The sequence below is a fragment of the Semicossyphus pulcher genome, unplaced genomic scaffold, assembly GCF_022749685.1.
Source record: "Semicossyphus pulcher isolate SPU_LCO1_2020_fin unplaced genomic scaffold, fSemPul1.0.p SCAF_23, whole genome shotgun sequence".
NCBI classification, from domain to species: Eukaryota; Metazoa; Chordata; class Actinopteri; order Labriformes; family Labridae; genus Semicossyphus; species Semicossyphus pulcher.
The window spans coordinates 16,225,243-16,244,728 of NW_027211697.1; the positions used below are offsets into that span (position 1 = coordinate 16,225,243).

Sequence of the window (19,486 nt, forward strand, 5' to 3'; positions counted from 1 at the left end):
TCCTCTTTGCAAACAAGAAAAAAAAAAAAAACAGAAAAAACGGTGAATTGGAGTCGGTGGAGGGGCGGCGTCACCCCTCTACCGGCAGCAGGCGGATCACTGAGAGAGGCAGGGTAGAAAACTAGAGAGAGAGAGGCGGAGAGAGAGGAAAACATTTTTCCCAACCTGATCCCGCCATAGTTTTTCCCACTCTTCCACCACAGACCCATCACCAAATCCACCCAGTACAACCCACCTCCCGCACAGCGCGACAGAGGCTACAGGCTGCTGCTTTACTCTGCTGGAGCCGCTGCAAGTCCACGGATTTCTCCTCCTCCTGCTCCACTTATACAACTGGATTTAAATTCAACCACAGCATCCGTTTTTACACTTTTTAAATCGCATTTTTTAATTTTAGTTTGCAGCCGAGAATAAACATTTTTTTTTCGTTATACATTCTCTTTTTAAAAGATTTTTTTTGCCTTCTAGCTTGATTTGTACGTTCCGTTAGTTTGGCAAGTGTGATAATATCTTGTTGCGCTAATAGCGAAATTACGAGAAACTTTTTTTGCTGGCTTCGATTTGAGATATTTTGGGCTTTGGTTTTTTTTTTCGTTTTCGGGACTTGGACAAACAGTTTCAACCATGCACAAGCTGTACATTGGGAATCTATGCGACAGCGTGACTGCCGAGGACTTAGGGAAAACCTTTGAGGACCACAAGATCCCATACGCCGGACAGTTTCTCATGAAAACCGGCTATGCATTTGTGGATTGCCCGGACGATCAGTGGGCCATGAAGGCCATCGAGACATTTTCTGGTGAGTAAAGGTGGTCTACTGACCGCCAAAGACCCCGTCCACCTTTAGTTTCATTCATTCTGAAGGGGAGCGGTAGTCGCCGGTGTAGAGCCGCGGCTGCCCACACACCTTCGGCGGTGTGCCCCAGATTCTCTCCGTCCTCCACCGAGGCTTCTGCGTGAATATGCGGGATAAAAATACATTCTCACAATTATTTTATTGATAGTAACTCAACGGCGTGTGGAGAGCTTTACGCCCAGGGGAGCCATTCAACTTTTGCAGGGGGGAGGGACACACGTAGTGGAAACGTAAAGCTATACCGTTATACCTGAGCCCGTGGATTTCTTGTACTACAATGTTACCATTTAACTAATTAAACTATCTAGAATTTCCCCAGAACCCTGTGGTAATTAAAGCGTGTGTGTTTCAAGCTTATATTTGCATGTGAGTGACATTTTGAAGCCTCGTAGTGGACCGAGTCTCTCCTGTAATATAGTATGAAGCCTCGCTGGCTCCCCTCCCCCTTTAAGCCGGCTGCCCACTATGACAAAGATAGAAAAAGATCTTGCCCTCTTTCTTAACCAAACACATGGCTCACACCACCAAACACCACAATAATCGAAGAGTAAATCACCAGAAGCGATAAACCAGGAGCTTCGCTGCTTTATTTTCAGCCTGTTTCTCACGAATGGCCACATTTGTAACGTGAGGAGGCAAGGTCGCCATGCCTGTCAGCTTCTTCTGCATGAAACCGCACGAAACACTCCCAAGTCACTCCTCAGTGGACACTACCGGTGTCAGAGAAACAATAATATCCATAGAAATGTCATATTGCATGTGTGAGGGGTTTAAGTGGCTCGTTATGGTTCAGACGTGCCTGCACGATCCAGTGTAACCTGACTGTTTGGTCCTGTTTGGGCCTTTGAACCTGCCCCCCTCTCTACCCTCTATCAGGCTGGTTTAGTTTCTTTAATAATACACTAAACTTAACTGTAGTTGCTCCCCCACTTCAGCTGTGTACCCATAACACAGCACACCCCCTCCCCATAGGCCTGCAACAGCTAGTAAACAGTTAGCATGTAGCCTCTGTGTGTTCTGACCCCGTGTTTTATTTTGCAGGTAAAGTGGAGCTTCATGGGAAATGTATTGAGGTCGAACACTCCGTCCCCAAGAAGCAAAGGTACTAAACAGTCTTCAGCACTATATCCCCCCTCCCCCCGCAGTAAAACCCCCTTTATGTGTTGCATCACCATGTCCAGGCCTATCTTTCATGGACTTCTAACGCAATGCAACATTATGCTGGTTAGTTTGCATTTAGTGGTAATTTGAAACACGCACAACATGTGTCTCCCTCGTGTAGAAAAACCAGTAGCAGTTGTGGTTTCGGCTTGTTTGCTTGTTGTGTGTCTGTGCGGAGCCTCAACTTTGTCGGCCATTGCTGTGAGACTGACTGTGACAGCTTTAGCTCGCTGCTGCCGAGCTGTGCAGCCTGGTTCTGTTCATTTGAAAAATGCTGCTGTTGTTGGAGTGAAGCTTGTTAGCATGTACAGATAATATTCTGTGCAAATCACATAAAGCTACAGGCTCGTCCCAGAGTCCTTCATGCAACCACACTTTCTGTTTATTTAACAGGATATTTGGAAATGCACATGGACGTGTTTCATTAGGAGAAAGTGTGTCTGGACTTCACTGCCCATTAATCCACATTATTTATTGATTTAGTTCGAACATGTTGACTGTGTGAATACGGAAATTACACCTATTGGCTGAAACGCCATTTTAAATTGTCCACAGTTCGTTATGGCGGAGTCACGTTAAATACAGTTAGATTTTTTTGTTTTATTTGGCATGAAGTATCTTCAGCCTGAAAGAAAATATTTTCAGTGGTTTTAATGAATTCATACGTGTTAAAAATATTATTTTAAATCTCATTCTCAGCCCTGATGTGTGTGTAGAGTTTTTAATGGACAATATTAGTATGAACTCTTTTGTTTTTGCAGCTAGATGTAGAAAAGGTAGTTTTAATATTTTCACAATAAAAAAAGCTCAATGTTTAATGGTGAGTCAAAACATTTGAATGGGAAAATAACCTGTGGCTCGAACTGGGTCTGTCGTAGATCAGCTGCTCTGCTGAGAGTCAGACTTGACCTGCTTTTAACTATTATGGAATCCGTGTATATACCATTATTCACGGACGTAACCTTTGGCACAGATACGAGCGAGCAGTGAGCACAGGTCTCCATGTTCCGCCATTACAGGCCACACATGTGCGTATTTCATGATCCACAGAAGAGTGAGGGACCGTTTCACGCTGGGCATTTAGTTTTGGCCTCAAATGAATTGTAACATTTGTTGTAATTAGTTTTCACGTGGTTTTGCGTGAATGTGGCCAAATATTCGAATTAGAGCAGGTTTTGGTGCACGCGCGTTTCGCCACGAGGCGAAAGAGACGTTTCATTTAAAACAGTAGCTGTGTTTTCTGTGTGTGAAGTGTCAGGCAGTGAATGTGCATCTTAGTTTCAGTCAAACAGCACAAACGGGTCACTCGCCACGCTGGTAGGAACCAACATGGCTGCAGCGGGCTGTGATGGCTCCTGAGCTCAGCGGGTCGGTCCATTATTCCGCTGCTTCTGTGTTTCTGTGTCTCACGCCTTCTCCGTGCTAACCTTGACCAGTCGGCATGATAAAGGTGATTTGTGAGGAGGAAAGGGGGCCACCGTGGGCGAGCTTAAGGCCTTCCGTGGCTCCACAACACGTGGTGCTCCCACGCAGCAGAGGAGTCACTCCACGTCAGGCTGTGAGGGCAAAATGGCGAAGCTCTGAATGACTGAACAGACTGTGTGTGTGTTTTACACCGTGTGTAGTTCCGGGTCTCATCAGCGGCTCTTCAGCAGCACAACTGGCTTTGTTTAAATGTTCAAGTGTTTCAGTAAAATCTAAAATCCAGCAGGAGAGGATTAAAATCAGTGAAACAGTTTTTGGAAGCTCTTTCTTCAAATCTTAAAATGGCCGTTCGGATGTTGAGTCAGCGCGAGCTCAATTATTCAAATTACGTCTCAGAGTTTTGCGCTTAAATCTAAATGATGAGCTTCTGTTACACGGTGTGTCTGTGTGAACAAGAAGGACTGAATTCCCATTTAAATGATTAAAATATAAATATTATTAAACCTCATTAGTTCCGTTTTTTTATTATTGAGCGTTAATTGAACAAAAGACGAGTTTTTTTAGTTAGACTGCGTATTTATTTTGTAGAATATAAACCTTATTAAATGTAAACATACTTCTGTTAAAGTACAATAAGCTGCTCCGGTGTCATGCCCTCTGTGTGGACTCCTACAGCCCTGCTGTCTGTCTTAGACACGCAGTGACGTTATATCTCGCAGAAAGTTGCTCTCGTGCGGTTTGTCTCTGACATGGAGCCTCTCTGGAGGTGTGTGTTTGCGTGGGAGGGGCGAGTATTCACAGGGAACAAACCCTTTATTTGAGGGGGGAGGGGTCGCTCCTGTAACGGGAAGTTCTTGGGTTCAATTCCTTCTTTCTATTCTATACGTGTTTGTGCTGAAGCTCCACACAGGCTGCAGGGGGCGCCGCCCATGGCCGCCCCTGACCCCCTGACCATGTCCACTGTGCATGTGTGTCTGCGTGGATGAAAATGAGCGCAGTAAGATGGAGACTGAAGGGTTTTAAATTACAGAGACAGTCGTAATATTCATCATGAAGTTGACTGAATGTGTGTCAGGCTGAGGTCAGCAGGAGTGGTCGAGGAGGAGGAGAGGGGGGAGGAGGTGCCGGAGCGGGGGCTGGATTGTGAGTGTGTGTGTGTGTGTATGAGAGCGATGGGGGTGGGGGGTCGCTCAGAGGGAACAAGCCCTCCTCTCTGGAGTGAAAAATGTATAGAATGCCTACAGAGAGAGAGAGGAGCAAACCTCCAACAAAAATCCTGAAACGTCTTTTTGTAACCGACAGGAAACAAATGACCACACAAAGAGCGCGTGCACTTTTTAATGTACGAGTTTCCTCACATGCAGACCGTAAAACACACTTTAATGCAACAACAAAAAAACGTTATTTTTCCATTTTAATCAAAAGAAGAATCAGAGTCGGTTTACCAAAATAAAAGCAGATTTTAAAAAACTTAAACCTGAAAGTGTTTGCAAACATTTTATATCATTTAATTAAAAATTAAAGATTTATTTTAATGTTCATAGTTTTCATCGTCCCCTCGTAGTGTGTGTATTTTATATAGGCTAGGTGTGATATCCCACAGTTAGCATGCTAGCACGTGCACCCACTCTGTGCACTGCTGTGTGTGTGTGTGTGTGTGTGTGTGTGTGTGTGTGTGTGTGTGCACTGCTAAACACAGCTGCATTGTGAACATGAATTTACACGAGTGTTTCAGAGCTAACGGTGGTGAACTTTAACCTGTGACATCACTGTTCTCTGACTGACAGCTTTAACCCTGCAGGCTCGGGTGTCTGAAATGTGTCCTGGCTTTTATTTAAATGAGCTGAACTGACGTTAAAATGATGTCCGAGCGGAGAGGACGGCCTGAACGTGAAACTGATAGAAGAAGAAATCTTCATTAACAATTCTCTTTAACTAGCTTCCTCCTGATTAGCAGGTACAGGCTGCTTACTAATATTGAGCCTGTTTAACACGTCATACTTTGTCTCCTCAGCTCTCTCTTCACGCCTTTTTCCTGTTTTATAAACCTGATTATTAATTGAAGTTATGGATCTTTGATTGGCTGTTCGCAGCCTCCCTAATGGATCCATTCCACCTCTTTGTGTTCTGCCGATGGGCTGTAGTTTTCACAGGGTCATTGAGCAGGTCTGCACATTTTTGGCAAACAAAAGGAAAAATGCTTTTAATCATTCAGACATTATGCAACACATAAAACATGAAGGACTTCTTCATTTGGTGCAATTTGTGATTCACGTTGGCCTGTGAATGTTGAGCCTGTTTAAAGTGAAGCTCCATTTTAATAACAACCAGAAAATATTTGTGGTTTTATTATAATTATTTCGATGTTTTTGTGGGAAAAATAAAATAAGGAAGTTTATAAAAAGTTAATCACACAGTTTTTACTGCAGAATAAAACACATCCATGTTTTTGGACACGATGCATGAAGGGAAGTTTAAAGTGTCCGTCTTTATTCACACTGCTGCTCTGGAGGAGCGTCGTCCTGTCCTCCATGTTTGTTTAAAGACACCGTCTCACTGTGTCGTCTTCTCGCTGTAAATCAGAAGCAGGTTACTTTGAGTTCAAAGCTGTAACTTCAGCGCAGCCTGAGCGCGCCCAGTCGTCACTTTGCGTCGTGTTTTTACTCTCGTGGCTTCAGGTCCTCGAGCTTCTGCTGTGCAGGGACGGACCTCCAGCCTCCATGTGTGCTCTGGCATCTGCAGCCAAACAGGAGCTCATAATTATTCCACCAGACTTCATTCAAAAAACGTGTGATTTTCAGCAGAAAGTCTGATCAGAACCAAAAACAGGTTTTACATTTTCTCGTCTTAAAGCAGAAGAAGAAGCGCGTTGGTGTTCAGCATCTCCAGTTGTCTTATGCAACCGCTCCTCGTGTGTTAATCCTCGTGTGTTCTCGTTAACGATTCCATCTCGCTCGGACAAAAACATGTTTTATTTAAAAAATCCAGAGCAGATCTGAGATGCTGTGTATGAAATGCTAAAGCTGCTCAATGTTACTGTGCATGCATGACTGTGTGTGTGTGTGTGTGTGTGTGTGTGTGTGTGTGTCATCCTTGAGTCACCATAGCCCCTCACAATGCACAGATGTCTTTACACCAGCCCGACCGGTCTGTCAGGTTCATGTAGACTTCAGACGATCAGACGTGTCGCTCTCAGGATGAAGTTGAGGAATCATTTTGTGGAATAGAAACCAGCCTGTTTGTTGCTCCTCTGCAGCTCGGTGTGTGTGCACACGTGGAGCTTTACAATGTGTCATTACGACTCATCGAGCTGCAGAAGTTCAGTCTCAGCATCCTCCTTCATTCTTCTTCTCTTCGTCCTCCATCATCGGCAGCTTTGATGAAACACTAAAGGAAACTCGGAGGAGAATTTTCCTGCAGACTAAAAACATGCTGCTGAAATGTAGCTGGACATCTCCACATCCAAACCTTTCAAAGCGTTTCTGCAGCTGATTTTTTTTCCAATGATAGAGGGAACATTTCCTTTTTACAGTTGCATCATCATCTTGCACACTGTTGATATTTTCACAGTAAACGTGATGCACCTGGAGGCTCCAGAGTCTCCAGCGTTCAGCAGTCGAGCTGCAGACGGTTAGCTTTCATGTTTTTATTGTTGAGAAGTTTGTTTTCCACCAGGACGAAAGATCTCGACTGCTGGGATGTAAAAACGTCTCCTTCACAGAGCAGCGGCGCTGCACCTGCAGATCAGCCATGCACACAACAATGCACGATATAAATCCTCCATGATGTGTGGCTGTCGCTCAGATTATAAGAAACACACGATCGCTTCCTGCTTCTTCATGAAGCCTGTCTGTGTGTGTGTCCTCTCCTGGTGCGAACATGAGTCCTGGTGATCTGATCACAGGTGCACAGCTCTGAGCTCAGGTGTGAACGCACCGCAGACAAATTGAGCCCTGATCGCTCAGACCGCGTTCAGGTGCGTGTACGTGGATGTGTCGGGCTGAAGCTCCGCCTGCTCTCGGGAAACGAGTGCAGCGATGTCGTTGAGTCATTTTAATATTTCTCTGCTGCGGACTGTGCGTGAAAACAGCAGACACGTGTGTCCTGTAGAGACTCCGTGAGGGGCAGTGCACAGAGCCCAGGTGGCTCACCTGTGTGCAGAGGATTCCAACCCTCGGCCCTTTGCTGCATGCGAGCTCCTCTCCTCCTGCCTGCACCTGTCTTTAGCTTACACGTCTGATAATGCAAAAGGGCCATAAAACATCTTTCAACAACAACAACAACAGAACTGATGCGTGTGCTTATTTTCTCACCGCGCAGAGGGACGGCACGTCGAAGCTGCTGCACTCAGGTGGTCACGTGAGATGCGTGTTAATGCCAGGTGTGCACGCGGCCTGAGGCTGTAGATTTGTGTCTGATGATTTAGAACAGGTCTAAGCGCTCGGTGTTTCCAGACAGATGTTTATTTTATGTCTTACCTGGAGAGCTGAGGTGCTTCCTGCTCCTCGTCTTACACACCTGAATGAGTGTGTTTGTGTTTCTGTGCAGAAAATGTTTGGAAGATGTTTAGTGAAGTGACGGATGAAGCTTTGAAGTTTGGAACAGAGTGTGTGTGCAGTTCTTTATTTATCCTAAACTCCCGCATCATGTCCCTCCGACCAATCACAGTCCTGCAGCTATAATCAAACCTGCAGCTGCATCACCTGTACTGTTCAACACACACGAGTCAAATGCAGGACGCCACAGATATCAGGACCAGGTCGCGGTGTGTTTGTAGCTCTGTGAAAGCTTTAAGGCAGCCACATTGAACCTGTGCGTATGGCTCAGCAGGAGGGTCAAAGGTCATTCATATAGTGTCGTGGTATTTCTAAAACGCACACTGCAGGCAGAGTGTGTTCTTTGTTCGGGCAGCTGCAGAAAAAGAAAAGGTGTGAATGTGACAGTTTGTAGTTTATACAGAGACACGTCGCAGTCGTGTCTCTGCTCAGAACGTTCCAGCAGCAGTTTCCTGTCAGGTGTGTTTCTATCTGAACTCTGTTCTGATACCTGTGAGACCAACAGCTGTTTGACCCTGTGTGGATGCTTTCATGTGTGTGTCACATTTATACCACAGACATAAAGAGCAGCTCTGTGTCCGACACATCTGCAGATTCTCCTCTTCTTCAGTTTAAAGTAATCTGCGGCTCAGTTTGTGTCGGAGAGGAGGAGGCCTGCAGACGATCCTCAGAACTGTGTATGAGTCCTGACGTAAACAGAGCGCCTGCAAGCTAAGCTAACGTTAGCGGCAGCTCGGCCTGCAGCCCCTCAGACCTGCAGTGATGTTAATGTGAAGCTGTGACCAAAGCTGCGTCTCTGCTCACACGGCTCACACGGCACTGTCGCTGTTTGCTTTCACAGCGTGTAAAAAAAAAAACCGATTCTTCTTCGCTGCTTTGAAACAGACGTTACCTGCGGCGGCCATGACACCTGCACGGCGGCTGCACGGCGCTGTCTGCTGTTTCAAAGTGAAACAAGTCCAGATTGAATCCTGTCACAGACGTGTGATCCAACATTGAGCAGCATCAAAGCCTTTGTACTTGTGCTGATGGTTTGCGGCCTCTGACAGACGGCCTCGCTCTCTCTGACAGACGGCCTCTCTCTCTGACACGCTACATGTCTGTGGAAGAAACACCGACTGCCTTTTCTTGACCCTCGTTCTGTGGTTGATATGCACACTCATATCCTCCTGACTCTCATCAGTGTGTGATGCAGACGCTGCTGCTCTCTCTCTCTCTCTCCTCTCTCGCCCTCGCTGCTGCACATTCCTGTCTTTTTCTCACATTTCAGTTTGTTTGACGTCTTTTCTTCTTCCATCCTGCAGACGTGCTCCGTCTCTCTTCCTCTGCGTTATGTAAAGCGTGTTGCAACTTTAAATGCATTGAAAATATATGATGCATGTGAGTGTGTGTGTGTGTGTGTGCAGCAGCACAGAGAGAGAGAAGGAGGGTGAGCTGAGAAGCAGCAGCCATGGCTCGTCTTCCTCGCCTCTCATGGCTGGCGAGGAGGAGGAGGAGGAGGAGGAGGGGACAGTGGGCGGAGGGAGCCAGGGGGGTGCGACCAATCGTCTGGCAGCGGCACCTCCAAGCAGGGAGGGAGGGAGGCGGTCGCTCGGCGCAGACACGAGAGGAGGCGATGGGTCCTCCCCCTCCTCCCTCCCTCTCCGCTCATACTTTGATTCTCTCGTTGTTTTCTTCTCTCCCTCTCTCTGGTACAGTATGTCCATTTCTCCCTCCCCTGTTTTCCCTCCCTTTTCTCCCTCCCTCCCTCTCCTGGCGTGTTGCCATGTTCTCTGCACCATTCCAGCGTTTTAGTTGCCGAGAGGAAGAAAGAGATGGAGGGACAGAGAGACGCACGGAGGGAGAAACGTACATGTGTTTTAAATTTGACGTCACAGTTTCAAAGTGTCTGAGTGCTAATCCTGTCAGACGGCTGCTGCTCCGCACGTCTGTCCGCGGTTCACCAGCCTGTTCAGTGGCTTCACTTTGTGTCCTCCATTTGCATTAAATGTCTCAGTGTGAAGCGAAGTGAGGAGGACGAGGACGGCTGCTTCCTGTTGTGCATCTCTGTGTTTGTGGCCCGAGCAGAGACGAGGTGTCACGGCTTTGGATACTTAAAGTCAGTCGGTTACAGGCTGCAGAGAGACGGTCAGAACCCTCGGTTCTGCTCTGACGTCCGTTAAATCCAGCGAGCACCTTCGTCCTCGTTTGCAGGTTTATTGACAGAATTATTAACGACAGCAGACACCTGATGGTCGTTCAAACTTCTGTGGAAAAAAGATCAAATTTAAGGTGTTGGTGTGATTTAAATTAAAAGCTTCCAACAACGACAAGTGACCGATATCTGTGAGATCAAAGTCAGGTGTTCCTCACAGGTACGGCCCGCGCTCAGGACACACCTGAACAAAACATCTGCACGAGGAAAACAACTGCAGGTTTTTGTTTTGTGGAAAACATCCAAAAAAAGAGGAAAAATATTTAACTTCCTGTTTCATCACGGTCATGAGATGTTTGTAGTTTGAGGATTAAATATGATTTAGAACTAGAGGGAGGTAAACTCACCTGCATGGGCCACAACACACCTGCAACAACCAGCAGGAAGTGAGGACACTCAGACTTTTTATTGGCCCCTCGATTTATTCAAACGTCTCTGCAGTGATTTATTGTTCGATCCTCGTGTGAACACGTGTTCGGGTCGTTCAGACGAGTCACATCAAGAGATCTGATGATGAAAACAAGCTGCAAAACAATTCACTTTATTTTATACTTAATTTAAAGTAAATACTTTAATTTTAACTTTCTTATTTGTGTAATATTTTCTATTATTATGAATCAGTTCTTCGTTCGCTGACGTTACTTTTTACTGATTAAAAATAAAATAATTACATTAAAAAGTATTTTTGTACTCGTGCATTAAAATGTCTCGTTAACACATTAAAATGTGTTAATTCAATAAACTCATAATAACAACATACAGTCAGCGGCCTCTTCATCAGGTACACCTGATCAGCAGCTCAGATCAAAGATCTGCTCTCACGCTGCCTGTGATGTTTCTGAGCTGTCATCGAGGGCGTCACTCGGTGGGGCTGTGAGCTGCATCATGTCCACACGTGTTCCTGATACTCTGACCCCCTCATGTATGTAAATACGGAGGACAAAGAATTAGAGACACGTCTCGGTGTAACGTAGTTCAGTACGACAACGAAACGATTTAATTTACAACAAAACGAAAGGCGACAGAAAGTGAGCAGAGCTGTTGTGCTGAACTTCAGGTGTAACGAAGCGGCCGGTGAGTGAGTGTGTTATCTGTCAGGTACTTTTAATTTAGGTAAGAATAAAAACCGCAGCTCTGTCAGGTGTAACAGTTATTCTGCTGCTCTTCAGTAAGAAGATCTCCGTCCCTCTTTAAGTAAACTTCAAACAGCAGCCGTGGATTCTGTCGGCCCGTCCTCCTGCCGTTTCTGTCCCGAGTCTGTTTTCTGTCACGTTGTGGTTCAGCCACAAACGAGTTTCTCTGCTGGAGACGAATTAAATCTTTAGATTAGATCAACTTTATTGTCCCAGAGGGGAAGTCCTAAAACACAGACCAGTGACAAACTACAGCCAGACGACACGTCGCGTACATCATCAGATCACAGTCGGCACAACAAATCTCAGATACGATAAATCTGCACGAATGTAAAAACATCATAAAAACACTCCGATGATAATCTGCAGTGTGTTTGTCCTGTGGCAGATACTCGGCTCATTCGTCCTGCTGGTTGTGATGTCATCTCTTTGATCTTTATTAAAGATACTGAAGCTACAGATTTGACTTCTGATGCTTGTGAACGGGACGAACACGACCTCCTGCCGTCAGATCACGTCTGCCCCCCGTTGCCTGCGTGTTTTCACTTTTAACCCGCATGTGACGCAACATGACGTCGTTAGGGGAAGCACACCGTGAGGACGTGTCGGTGTTCGTCTGCAAAAAGAATAAAGGCTGGATGTTTTAGTTTCCTGGAGTCGGGCTGATATCGGTGCTTTAATTTGATAAAAACATCCTGATGGTTGCATTTTAAAATGTCTATATTTGAATGATTGTTGTTGTTCAGTGTTTAGAACCTGAAGTCTGAGCGTTACTCACAACAAGGTCTCCTGCTCTGATAGTTTGTGGTTTCTGTCCAGAGATAAAAATAATATCTCCTTTTTACTCCACATCCAGTTTTAGAATTTAAACAGGTTCAGTGCTGCTGATGCTGCTAATGCTGCTAATGCTAGCTGCTCAGTTGAACGCACTTCTCCTCTCAGCTGTGTGCCCGTGTGATTAGCTGACAAGTCGTGCTGGACATGTTGGACGCTGTAAAACGACTGAGGACGGAGTTTGGGAACACGCGCCTCTCTTTTATTAGCTCACGCCGCCATGTCGACATTTTGCGTTCCTGTGACCTGCAGGAGGTCAGGGAGGTGGCACAGCTTCGTACCGTTGTTAGTCAACACAGTCAAAGGTGATATATGTTTGTGAACGTCGGTGCTTCTGTGTTTCGTTCTCATTTATCGTAAGAAGATCGTCTTTTTAAGCAGCTCCATGAAGTCGTTAAACAGTTATAGTTCGTTTTTGTTCTGCGGCTCTGCAGGATGATGTCATAGTGATGTCAGCACAGGGCGTAGGGTTTGACAGAGATTGAATTCTGGGAAATGGAGGATCCAGTGGTTTTAGAGCTCGTCTGTTTTTTTCATTTTTTTATTTTGCTTGTTTGTGAAATTTCAGAAAGTTTAGAACGTCGTCCATGAAGAAGAAAAACGTGAGAACAAGGAGAGAATAAAAAGTTAGAGGCGGAAAGAAAGAGAAACGACGACAGAGAGGAAAAGTGAAGGAGGAGATACAGAGAGGCCTTATGTAGGTGAAGGGGTAAGAGAGTCCTGTCTCTTTAAGAAGACCCCCCCCCCCATTCTTCTCCTCTTCCTCCCCCTCCACCGCCCCATCTCTCTGATTGTTTCTTCTCTCTGGTTCAAACCATCTGTCCTCTCTCTCTCTCTCTCTCTCTCTCCATCTCTCTCTGTGTCTCCGTCTCTCGCTCGCTCTCTCTCACTAAAAATACATTTTACACACACACACACACACACACACACACACACACACACACACACACACACACACACATGCATTGCATGGGCACATACATGAGCAGCGAGGGGGAAGAAGGAAAGAGCAAGAAATGAAGGAAGAAAGAAAAGAGGAGTTTGAGTGGGAGGAGGAGGAGGAGGAGGAGGAGGAGGAGGAGGGATGTTGGGGGGTTGGGGCCCGGGGGTGGGGTCTGAGTGCTGGATGGGGCCCCTCGTGCAAATATATATATGTGTGTGTGTGTGTGTGTGTGTAGGAGAGAGCAGTCATATCAGGCGTCAGACGCTGGCTGTTTCACGTGCAGGTTGTTTCTTTGAATCCAAACGGAGGCCTCGTCCTGCTCCTCCTGCTCCTCCTGCTCCTCCTGCTCCTCCCGCTCGTCCTCACGCTTCTCAAACCTTCACATTTAAATAAGAAGCATCCTTCCTGTGTCCCAGGTTAAATCGTCCCTCCTTCATTTGAAGGATTTCAGGTGAAACTTGGACAAACTGTCGAGCGTTTGTGACGTTCAGCTCACAGAGGGCGGCCTCCACGTGATCCTGTTTAAAGAGATAAAATATAAAGTCTAAGTTCTGCAGCTGTCAGACTTCGGCCCCTCGTTTCCTCCTCTTGTTGTTAAAGTGGGGCAGATCAGAGGCGGCAGGTGGCGGATGCTATCTGCACCTGGAGACGATGGTTTTACAGAATCCTGTTTAAATGATGGAAAATAAAAAAACAATTAAAGCTTGAACAATTAGAAAACGTGTGTGATCTTCAGGCTCTGCAGATTTTTCATATCTAAAGTATTCCTTAAAGAAATGACTTCACAAAGAGCAAAAACAAGAATGCAGACGTTTTATTTTTATGGAACAAGATCAGAAAGAAATGTATTAATTAAAAGGAAATTATAGCGACAAAAAAATCCAGAACAAATTAAGAGAAATGAAAAAACAACTCAGTGAAAATCTAAAATCTAAAGAAACAACATTACAACAGGAGGAGGCAGGAAGAGGTGGTGGCAGGTTAACTGTCAGTCTACTATTATTATTATTATTATTATTATTATAATTATTATTATAGTCTAGTACTGACAGTTATTACACAGTAAGAGCTTCTATTGCACAGATTAAGAATCATTAGGAAAAGATCATGTTGCTCCTCCTGATGCTGCACATGATGATGCGTTATATCAACATGAACAAATATAAATACAAATATAGATATAAATATAAATATAAATATAAATATAAATATAAATATAACTGTATGCATCTTAACAACATCTTTGCACTCTGTATATTTCTGAAATATTCTCATTTCATGAGCAGAGTTTTGATCCTTTACAGTCTCGGCTCAAACGATGATAAAAATCTTCCTGATTTTTGTGTTTTAAAATGGCTTTATTTATATTTCATATTTGAATCGATTATGATGTTTTAATGGTGTACATATTATTTCTGCTTAGAAGCAGGAAATGAAATCACAATAAGCATAAATACGTGTTTGTGCCTGTGGAGCTCAAAGGGTTAAAAACAGACATTATAAATCGAACCTGAGCCCAACGAGCTCTCGAGCTTCGGCTCACAGGAACTTGTCGTGGTCACGTTGGAGCAGCGGAGTAAAAACGTTTTATGAGACTTCAAGGACTCGGTCTGACGCTTTATTTTGAAGGTCCGCTGGTGAGGGTCCAATCAGAGAGCTTCAGTTATAACGAGCACTTCCTGCTTTTAGAGGAGGTTTTTATTTTAGCATCAAAATCACAAACATTTTACTGATGGCGCTCGTCCTGCTTAAAATAGGTGAACTTCCTTTTTCTTACTTTCACAATAAAAGACTTTACTAAATGTCTTAATGAAAAAAAGAATCCTTGTAAAAACAACACGAACAAAAGATTCACATTAAAAATGTTCTCAGTTTAAATGTTCACTTCGTGGTGCGTTTACATTCAGTAAACTGAAAAGGGGACGATCCCTCGCTGGCTTCCCAACAAACACGTTACTCTTAAATATTCTGATAGACTGTTGATGACGTGGACGTGCACGTGTACGTGCTTTAGGTTCACAGTTAGTGACTAAATAATGAGACACAGTTTGAGCCTCGCTGGATTTTTAACTGTCGACATGCTGGATTTAAGAACAGTCGTAACCGGAGTTAAAATTACATTTTCTCCTGTCGAGACTTTTATTGTGATAAACCTTCCTTTCAGAATAAAACGTGTCTCGTGAATTCAGGAGGGAAATAAAAAGCAGTTTTTTGTGATGAGAAAGGAGCAGGCAGGAATCAGCCAGAAGTCCGAGCCAATAGGATGTCAGTTAGAAAGAAGGGCTGTGATTGGCTGGGACTGGTGGAGGGGCGGGATTGTTGTACAACCGGGATGTTCTCATTGGCTGGAGCTTTCTTTTCAAACTGAGTGAACGGCACGTTTTCTAGAAGGAAAATGAAACAGGAAATGATCCGTCTTTTCTTTGCGTTCGAGGTTTGGATGTGTGAACAACAACGTGGAGAATTTTCCATCATTATAAAAATGTAGACGAGCAGCCGTCAGCTTCCTGTCGGTCGGAGCGAGACGTCTCCTCCCTCCTCATCCTTAAAGTCTGATTGAGCTGCAAATGAAACCCTGAGGCCTCCGGACGACATTTAGAGACATCATCCCGTTTGTTACAAACAGAAGTGTTATTTATTTAACATGTTTGAATGTGGCAGGACAAACAGGCATGTTGGATTGTTATCAGATTTTCTTCTTTACGCTCTGACAGAAAAATGTCAGAAAAAACTGTTAAAACTTTTATTTTGAAGGCAGGAGGAAGTTAAAGTCACAGCAGTAATTTGCTGCACAAAATCTCACATTGTGAAATGAATAACTTTAACTGACAGCTGAGTTTAGTTTTTTGATCTAAATTAAACTTTGAAAAATAGTTTCACAAATTGAAACTGCTTAAAAGAAACACTAACAAGGACACAGACGATTTCTTGCTTTATGAAAATGTAGTTTTTGTGTTTGTGTACCTAAAAGAGGAAACGAACGCCTTTGTGTTAATTTAGAAAACTGTTCATTTCCTGTTTTTATGTCTCTTAAACAAAAAGTAATTTCATGTCAAACAGAAGTTTCAGGGAATAAAAGTTCAACTCTTTTTTAAAAATAATTATCACAAAGGTTAAAACATCTCAGTTTTATTTTTGATCCTCTTCAGTCGATAAACTGACTCTCAGATTTCACACAAAGAAAACCACTTAAATATGATGTGTAAAAATTCTTTAATTTTGAAAGTTAAAACCACTTCCTGTTTGTAAAAACAGAATTTTAATCAAACAGATTTTAAGGATCAGAATAAAATCTCCTCCTCAGTTCTTTCTTTCTGACCTTTCACCCTGCACCTCTCCCTTGTTTAACCGACAAAACAGCACCCGCGCGTGTGTGTGTGTGTGTGCGCGTGTGTGCGCGTGTGTGAGGGGGGGCGGGGCGAGGGCATTGCACCTTGGACCTAAATTCTTGACATTTTTTCAGCTGTAATGAGAAAGAAAGTGGAGATTAAGGAGCCTATAGAGAATCCAGCATTCCTATTGGCCGGGAGGTGTTCCAGCTGGGCTCTGATTGGCTGAGAGGAGTTCTATAGTTGCTTTTTCGCATAGGGAACTTCCTGCGCTGTCTTTCTCCTGGTGTGTGGGTGTGTGGGTGTGTGTGTGTGTGTGTGTGTGTGTGAGCAGTATTATTCTTTTTCCTCGTGTGATCTGCGTCTCTTCAGCGTCACAACTTCACGACATCAACCTGATAAAAAATCAGAGTTTTCACATGTTTGTGCTCCTGAATCAGACACACCTTCTCTAGTTATGCATTCATCTCACTGTCTCACCTTTGACCTGTGAGAACTGTAGTCAAACCTGCAGAGTGAAGGTGTCTCTGCCTCCCCTCATGATGCATGTTGGTCTCTGTCTTCACATTAGGTGAAGAGAAACGGACTCCATCCCGTCCATAAGTCCATCAAACCATCACATTGTAGTAGAAACACCTCCTACAATTCCCAGAATGCAGCTCACAGCGTCTGATATAAAAACATGAGGGACATCCCTGTGTCTGCAGACAGAAAGACGTCGATTCAGTTTAATTAAAGATGTAAAGTTTCTAATGTTCGCATGTGTGTTTTTTGGATCACATGATGCGATGATGTCGGCGCCTAAAAGGCTGAACGATTTGATTTGAATGCACAGAATATTATTGAGACGCTTCAGAAGTGACGCAGACGGATTTTCTTCTGTTGTGTTTTAATATCCGAACCCTCCGTCTGTCATTGTGTTGTGTGTGACTCCTGTGACGGACGGTGACCTGTTAGAAACCACATGCAGACAAACGGCTGCTTTATCACGACGAGTCTGTTTAAACGTGTTTTCTACTGAACGTCTGACCGCAAACACCGAGCATGCTCAGTGAAGATTAGCAGCTGGTTCAGTCTGTGGTCGGTGCAGGAGAATTTGTCTATTTTAGTTTGAGACGGTGAGACAAGAGTATTTTTAAACCATATTTTACATATTGTGGGGCCTAAATTTATTCAGCAGAGAAACAGGCTGTAATGGCTGCAACATAATCCTTGATGGGTCAAAGGTCGTCCACTCAAAGTTCTTGTTGTTTCCACTGACAGGCTCAGATTGTTCTTCTAGGTGTGTGACAACATGACAGAAAGGATCCCTACAGAGATAGACCTTTTTGTTACAGAGGAAGATGATTGTTTTAACCACACACAGACGTTACATCGCTGCACACACACCAGACTCCATTCAGAAAAACACTGATTTAAGCTCACAGGACAGGAGCTGCTGCTTTGATCTGTACGTTCTCTGTGTTGTGTGTTGCACAAATATTGTGTTGGAGCAGGGCTCCGTTTCAGAGAGGAGGTTCAACAAAGCCTCAGTCTAACCCCGGGCTGTGGTTTGACCTTCTCCCAGCTGAAAGTCGCTTTTTAGTTTCAGGACAGCTGATCAGAGTCGGTTCAATCAACTCTGAGGAGGTTCAGCCGGAGTTAAGTACGTGCACGCTGACAATAACAAGCCAGCGTTAATGGAGCCCCGATACCACGGTTCACCATGGCAACGGGACACAAAAAGAAGCTAAAATTTACATTAATTTAGGAGCAATCAGGCGGGACAAAAACGTACATGTAAGCATTTAAAAATAAAACAGCAGAACATCATTGAAAGGTGCGGCTCAGGCAGGACAGGCTCACGGCTGAACCTCACTTCAGTCATATTTTAGATATTAAACAGATTAAACATCTTTCAGTGTTTGTTTTAATGTGCGTTAGCTTCATCGCTAACATGATGCTGACTTCACATACATCATGTCCTCTCACCTGAATCCTGTTCAGTTGATTAAACTGAATTTTGTTCGTTTAAAAAAAATAAATATTTCCAATTATTAACGGCAGCTTTTGTAATCGTAGGAACCGAAGAGGAACAGATCAATGATCATTGGTCTTATCTGAGCGCTCCCAGCAGTGGTGCTGGACAAAGTGATGACTTTAACACAGATTTGTCTTTTGATTATTTTATTATAATTATAAAAGACTTTTGCAAAGCGGTCAGAGCAGCACAGAGACGAACCGCTCAAACACGCGCGTGAGACGGGCTGAATGAACCAGGAAGTGAATGAGGGTTTTATATTCTAGAGGGAGGAGACAGAGCGAAAACCCGTTCCCCACCAGGTGAGGTTCACAGACACAGTTACCATAGTAACCAACTCAGAGTTAAAGTTACCTCTCTTTCTGAAACGGCAAGCCCGAGGTTTCCCTCGTGTCAGGGTTAACAAACCCGGGGTTTCACCGAACCCGCTTTCTGAAACGGACCCTGAACTTAACTTAATAATAACACAAACGAGCAGTGGCAGCAGGAGACAAGAAACATACACGTTTTAAAATCAGTGTTTTTATGAATGGAGTCTGGTGTGTGTGCAGAGAGCGATGTAACATCTGTGTGTGGTTAAAACAATCATCTTCCTCTGTAACAAAAAGGTCTATCTCTGTAGGGATCCTTTCTGTCATGTTGTCACACACTTAGAAGAACAATCTGAGCCTGTCAGTGGAAACAACAACAACAAGAACCATTTGCCCCAAAGGATTAAATAGCAGTCATTACAGCCTGTTTCACTGCTGCAGGCTGAACACATCTACTGGAGACATTCCAAAACTTGTCTTCACCTTTGCGGTCAGAAAGCCTCCAAACAAACAGGTCCTGGTTGGAAAAACAATGTGTGTAGTTCAGGACAAAGAAGGAGGGTGAAGCTGCAGAGACCTCTCTGGTTCCTCGTGTACGCACGCTGACGTATTTGAAAGCAGCACGCTGAGCCTCACACTGTGTGTGCACAGGAGTAGAAAGTGTAAGTGTTAAATAAATATAATTACTGCAGGTAGCAGAGTGGATGCTTTATATTTAGACACT

At 44.3% G+C, this 19,486-nt stretch overlaps 1 protein-coding gene across 4 annotated transcripts in view; it reads left to right on the plus strand.

Annotated features, from left to right (window-relative positions):
- The first annotated feature begins 624 nt into the window (after positions 1–624).
- Positions 625–19,486, plus strand: part of igf2bp1 (insulin-like growth factor 2 mRNA binding protein 1) — a 48,681-nt gene continuing 29,819 nt past the window's right edge. For all 4 annotated transcript variants that reach the window (XM_069674363.1, XM_069674364.1, XM_069674365.1 and 1 more), the window contains exons 1-2: positions 625–799; positions 1,898–1,958. In XM_069674363.1, the coding sequence (XP_069530464.1) occupies positions 625–799; positions 1,898–1,958 (236 nt within the window). The remainder of the gene's footprint in view (positions 800–1,897; positions 1,959–19,486) is intronic.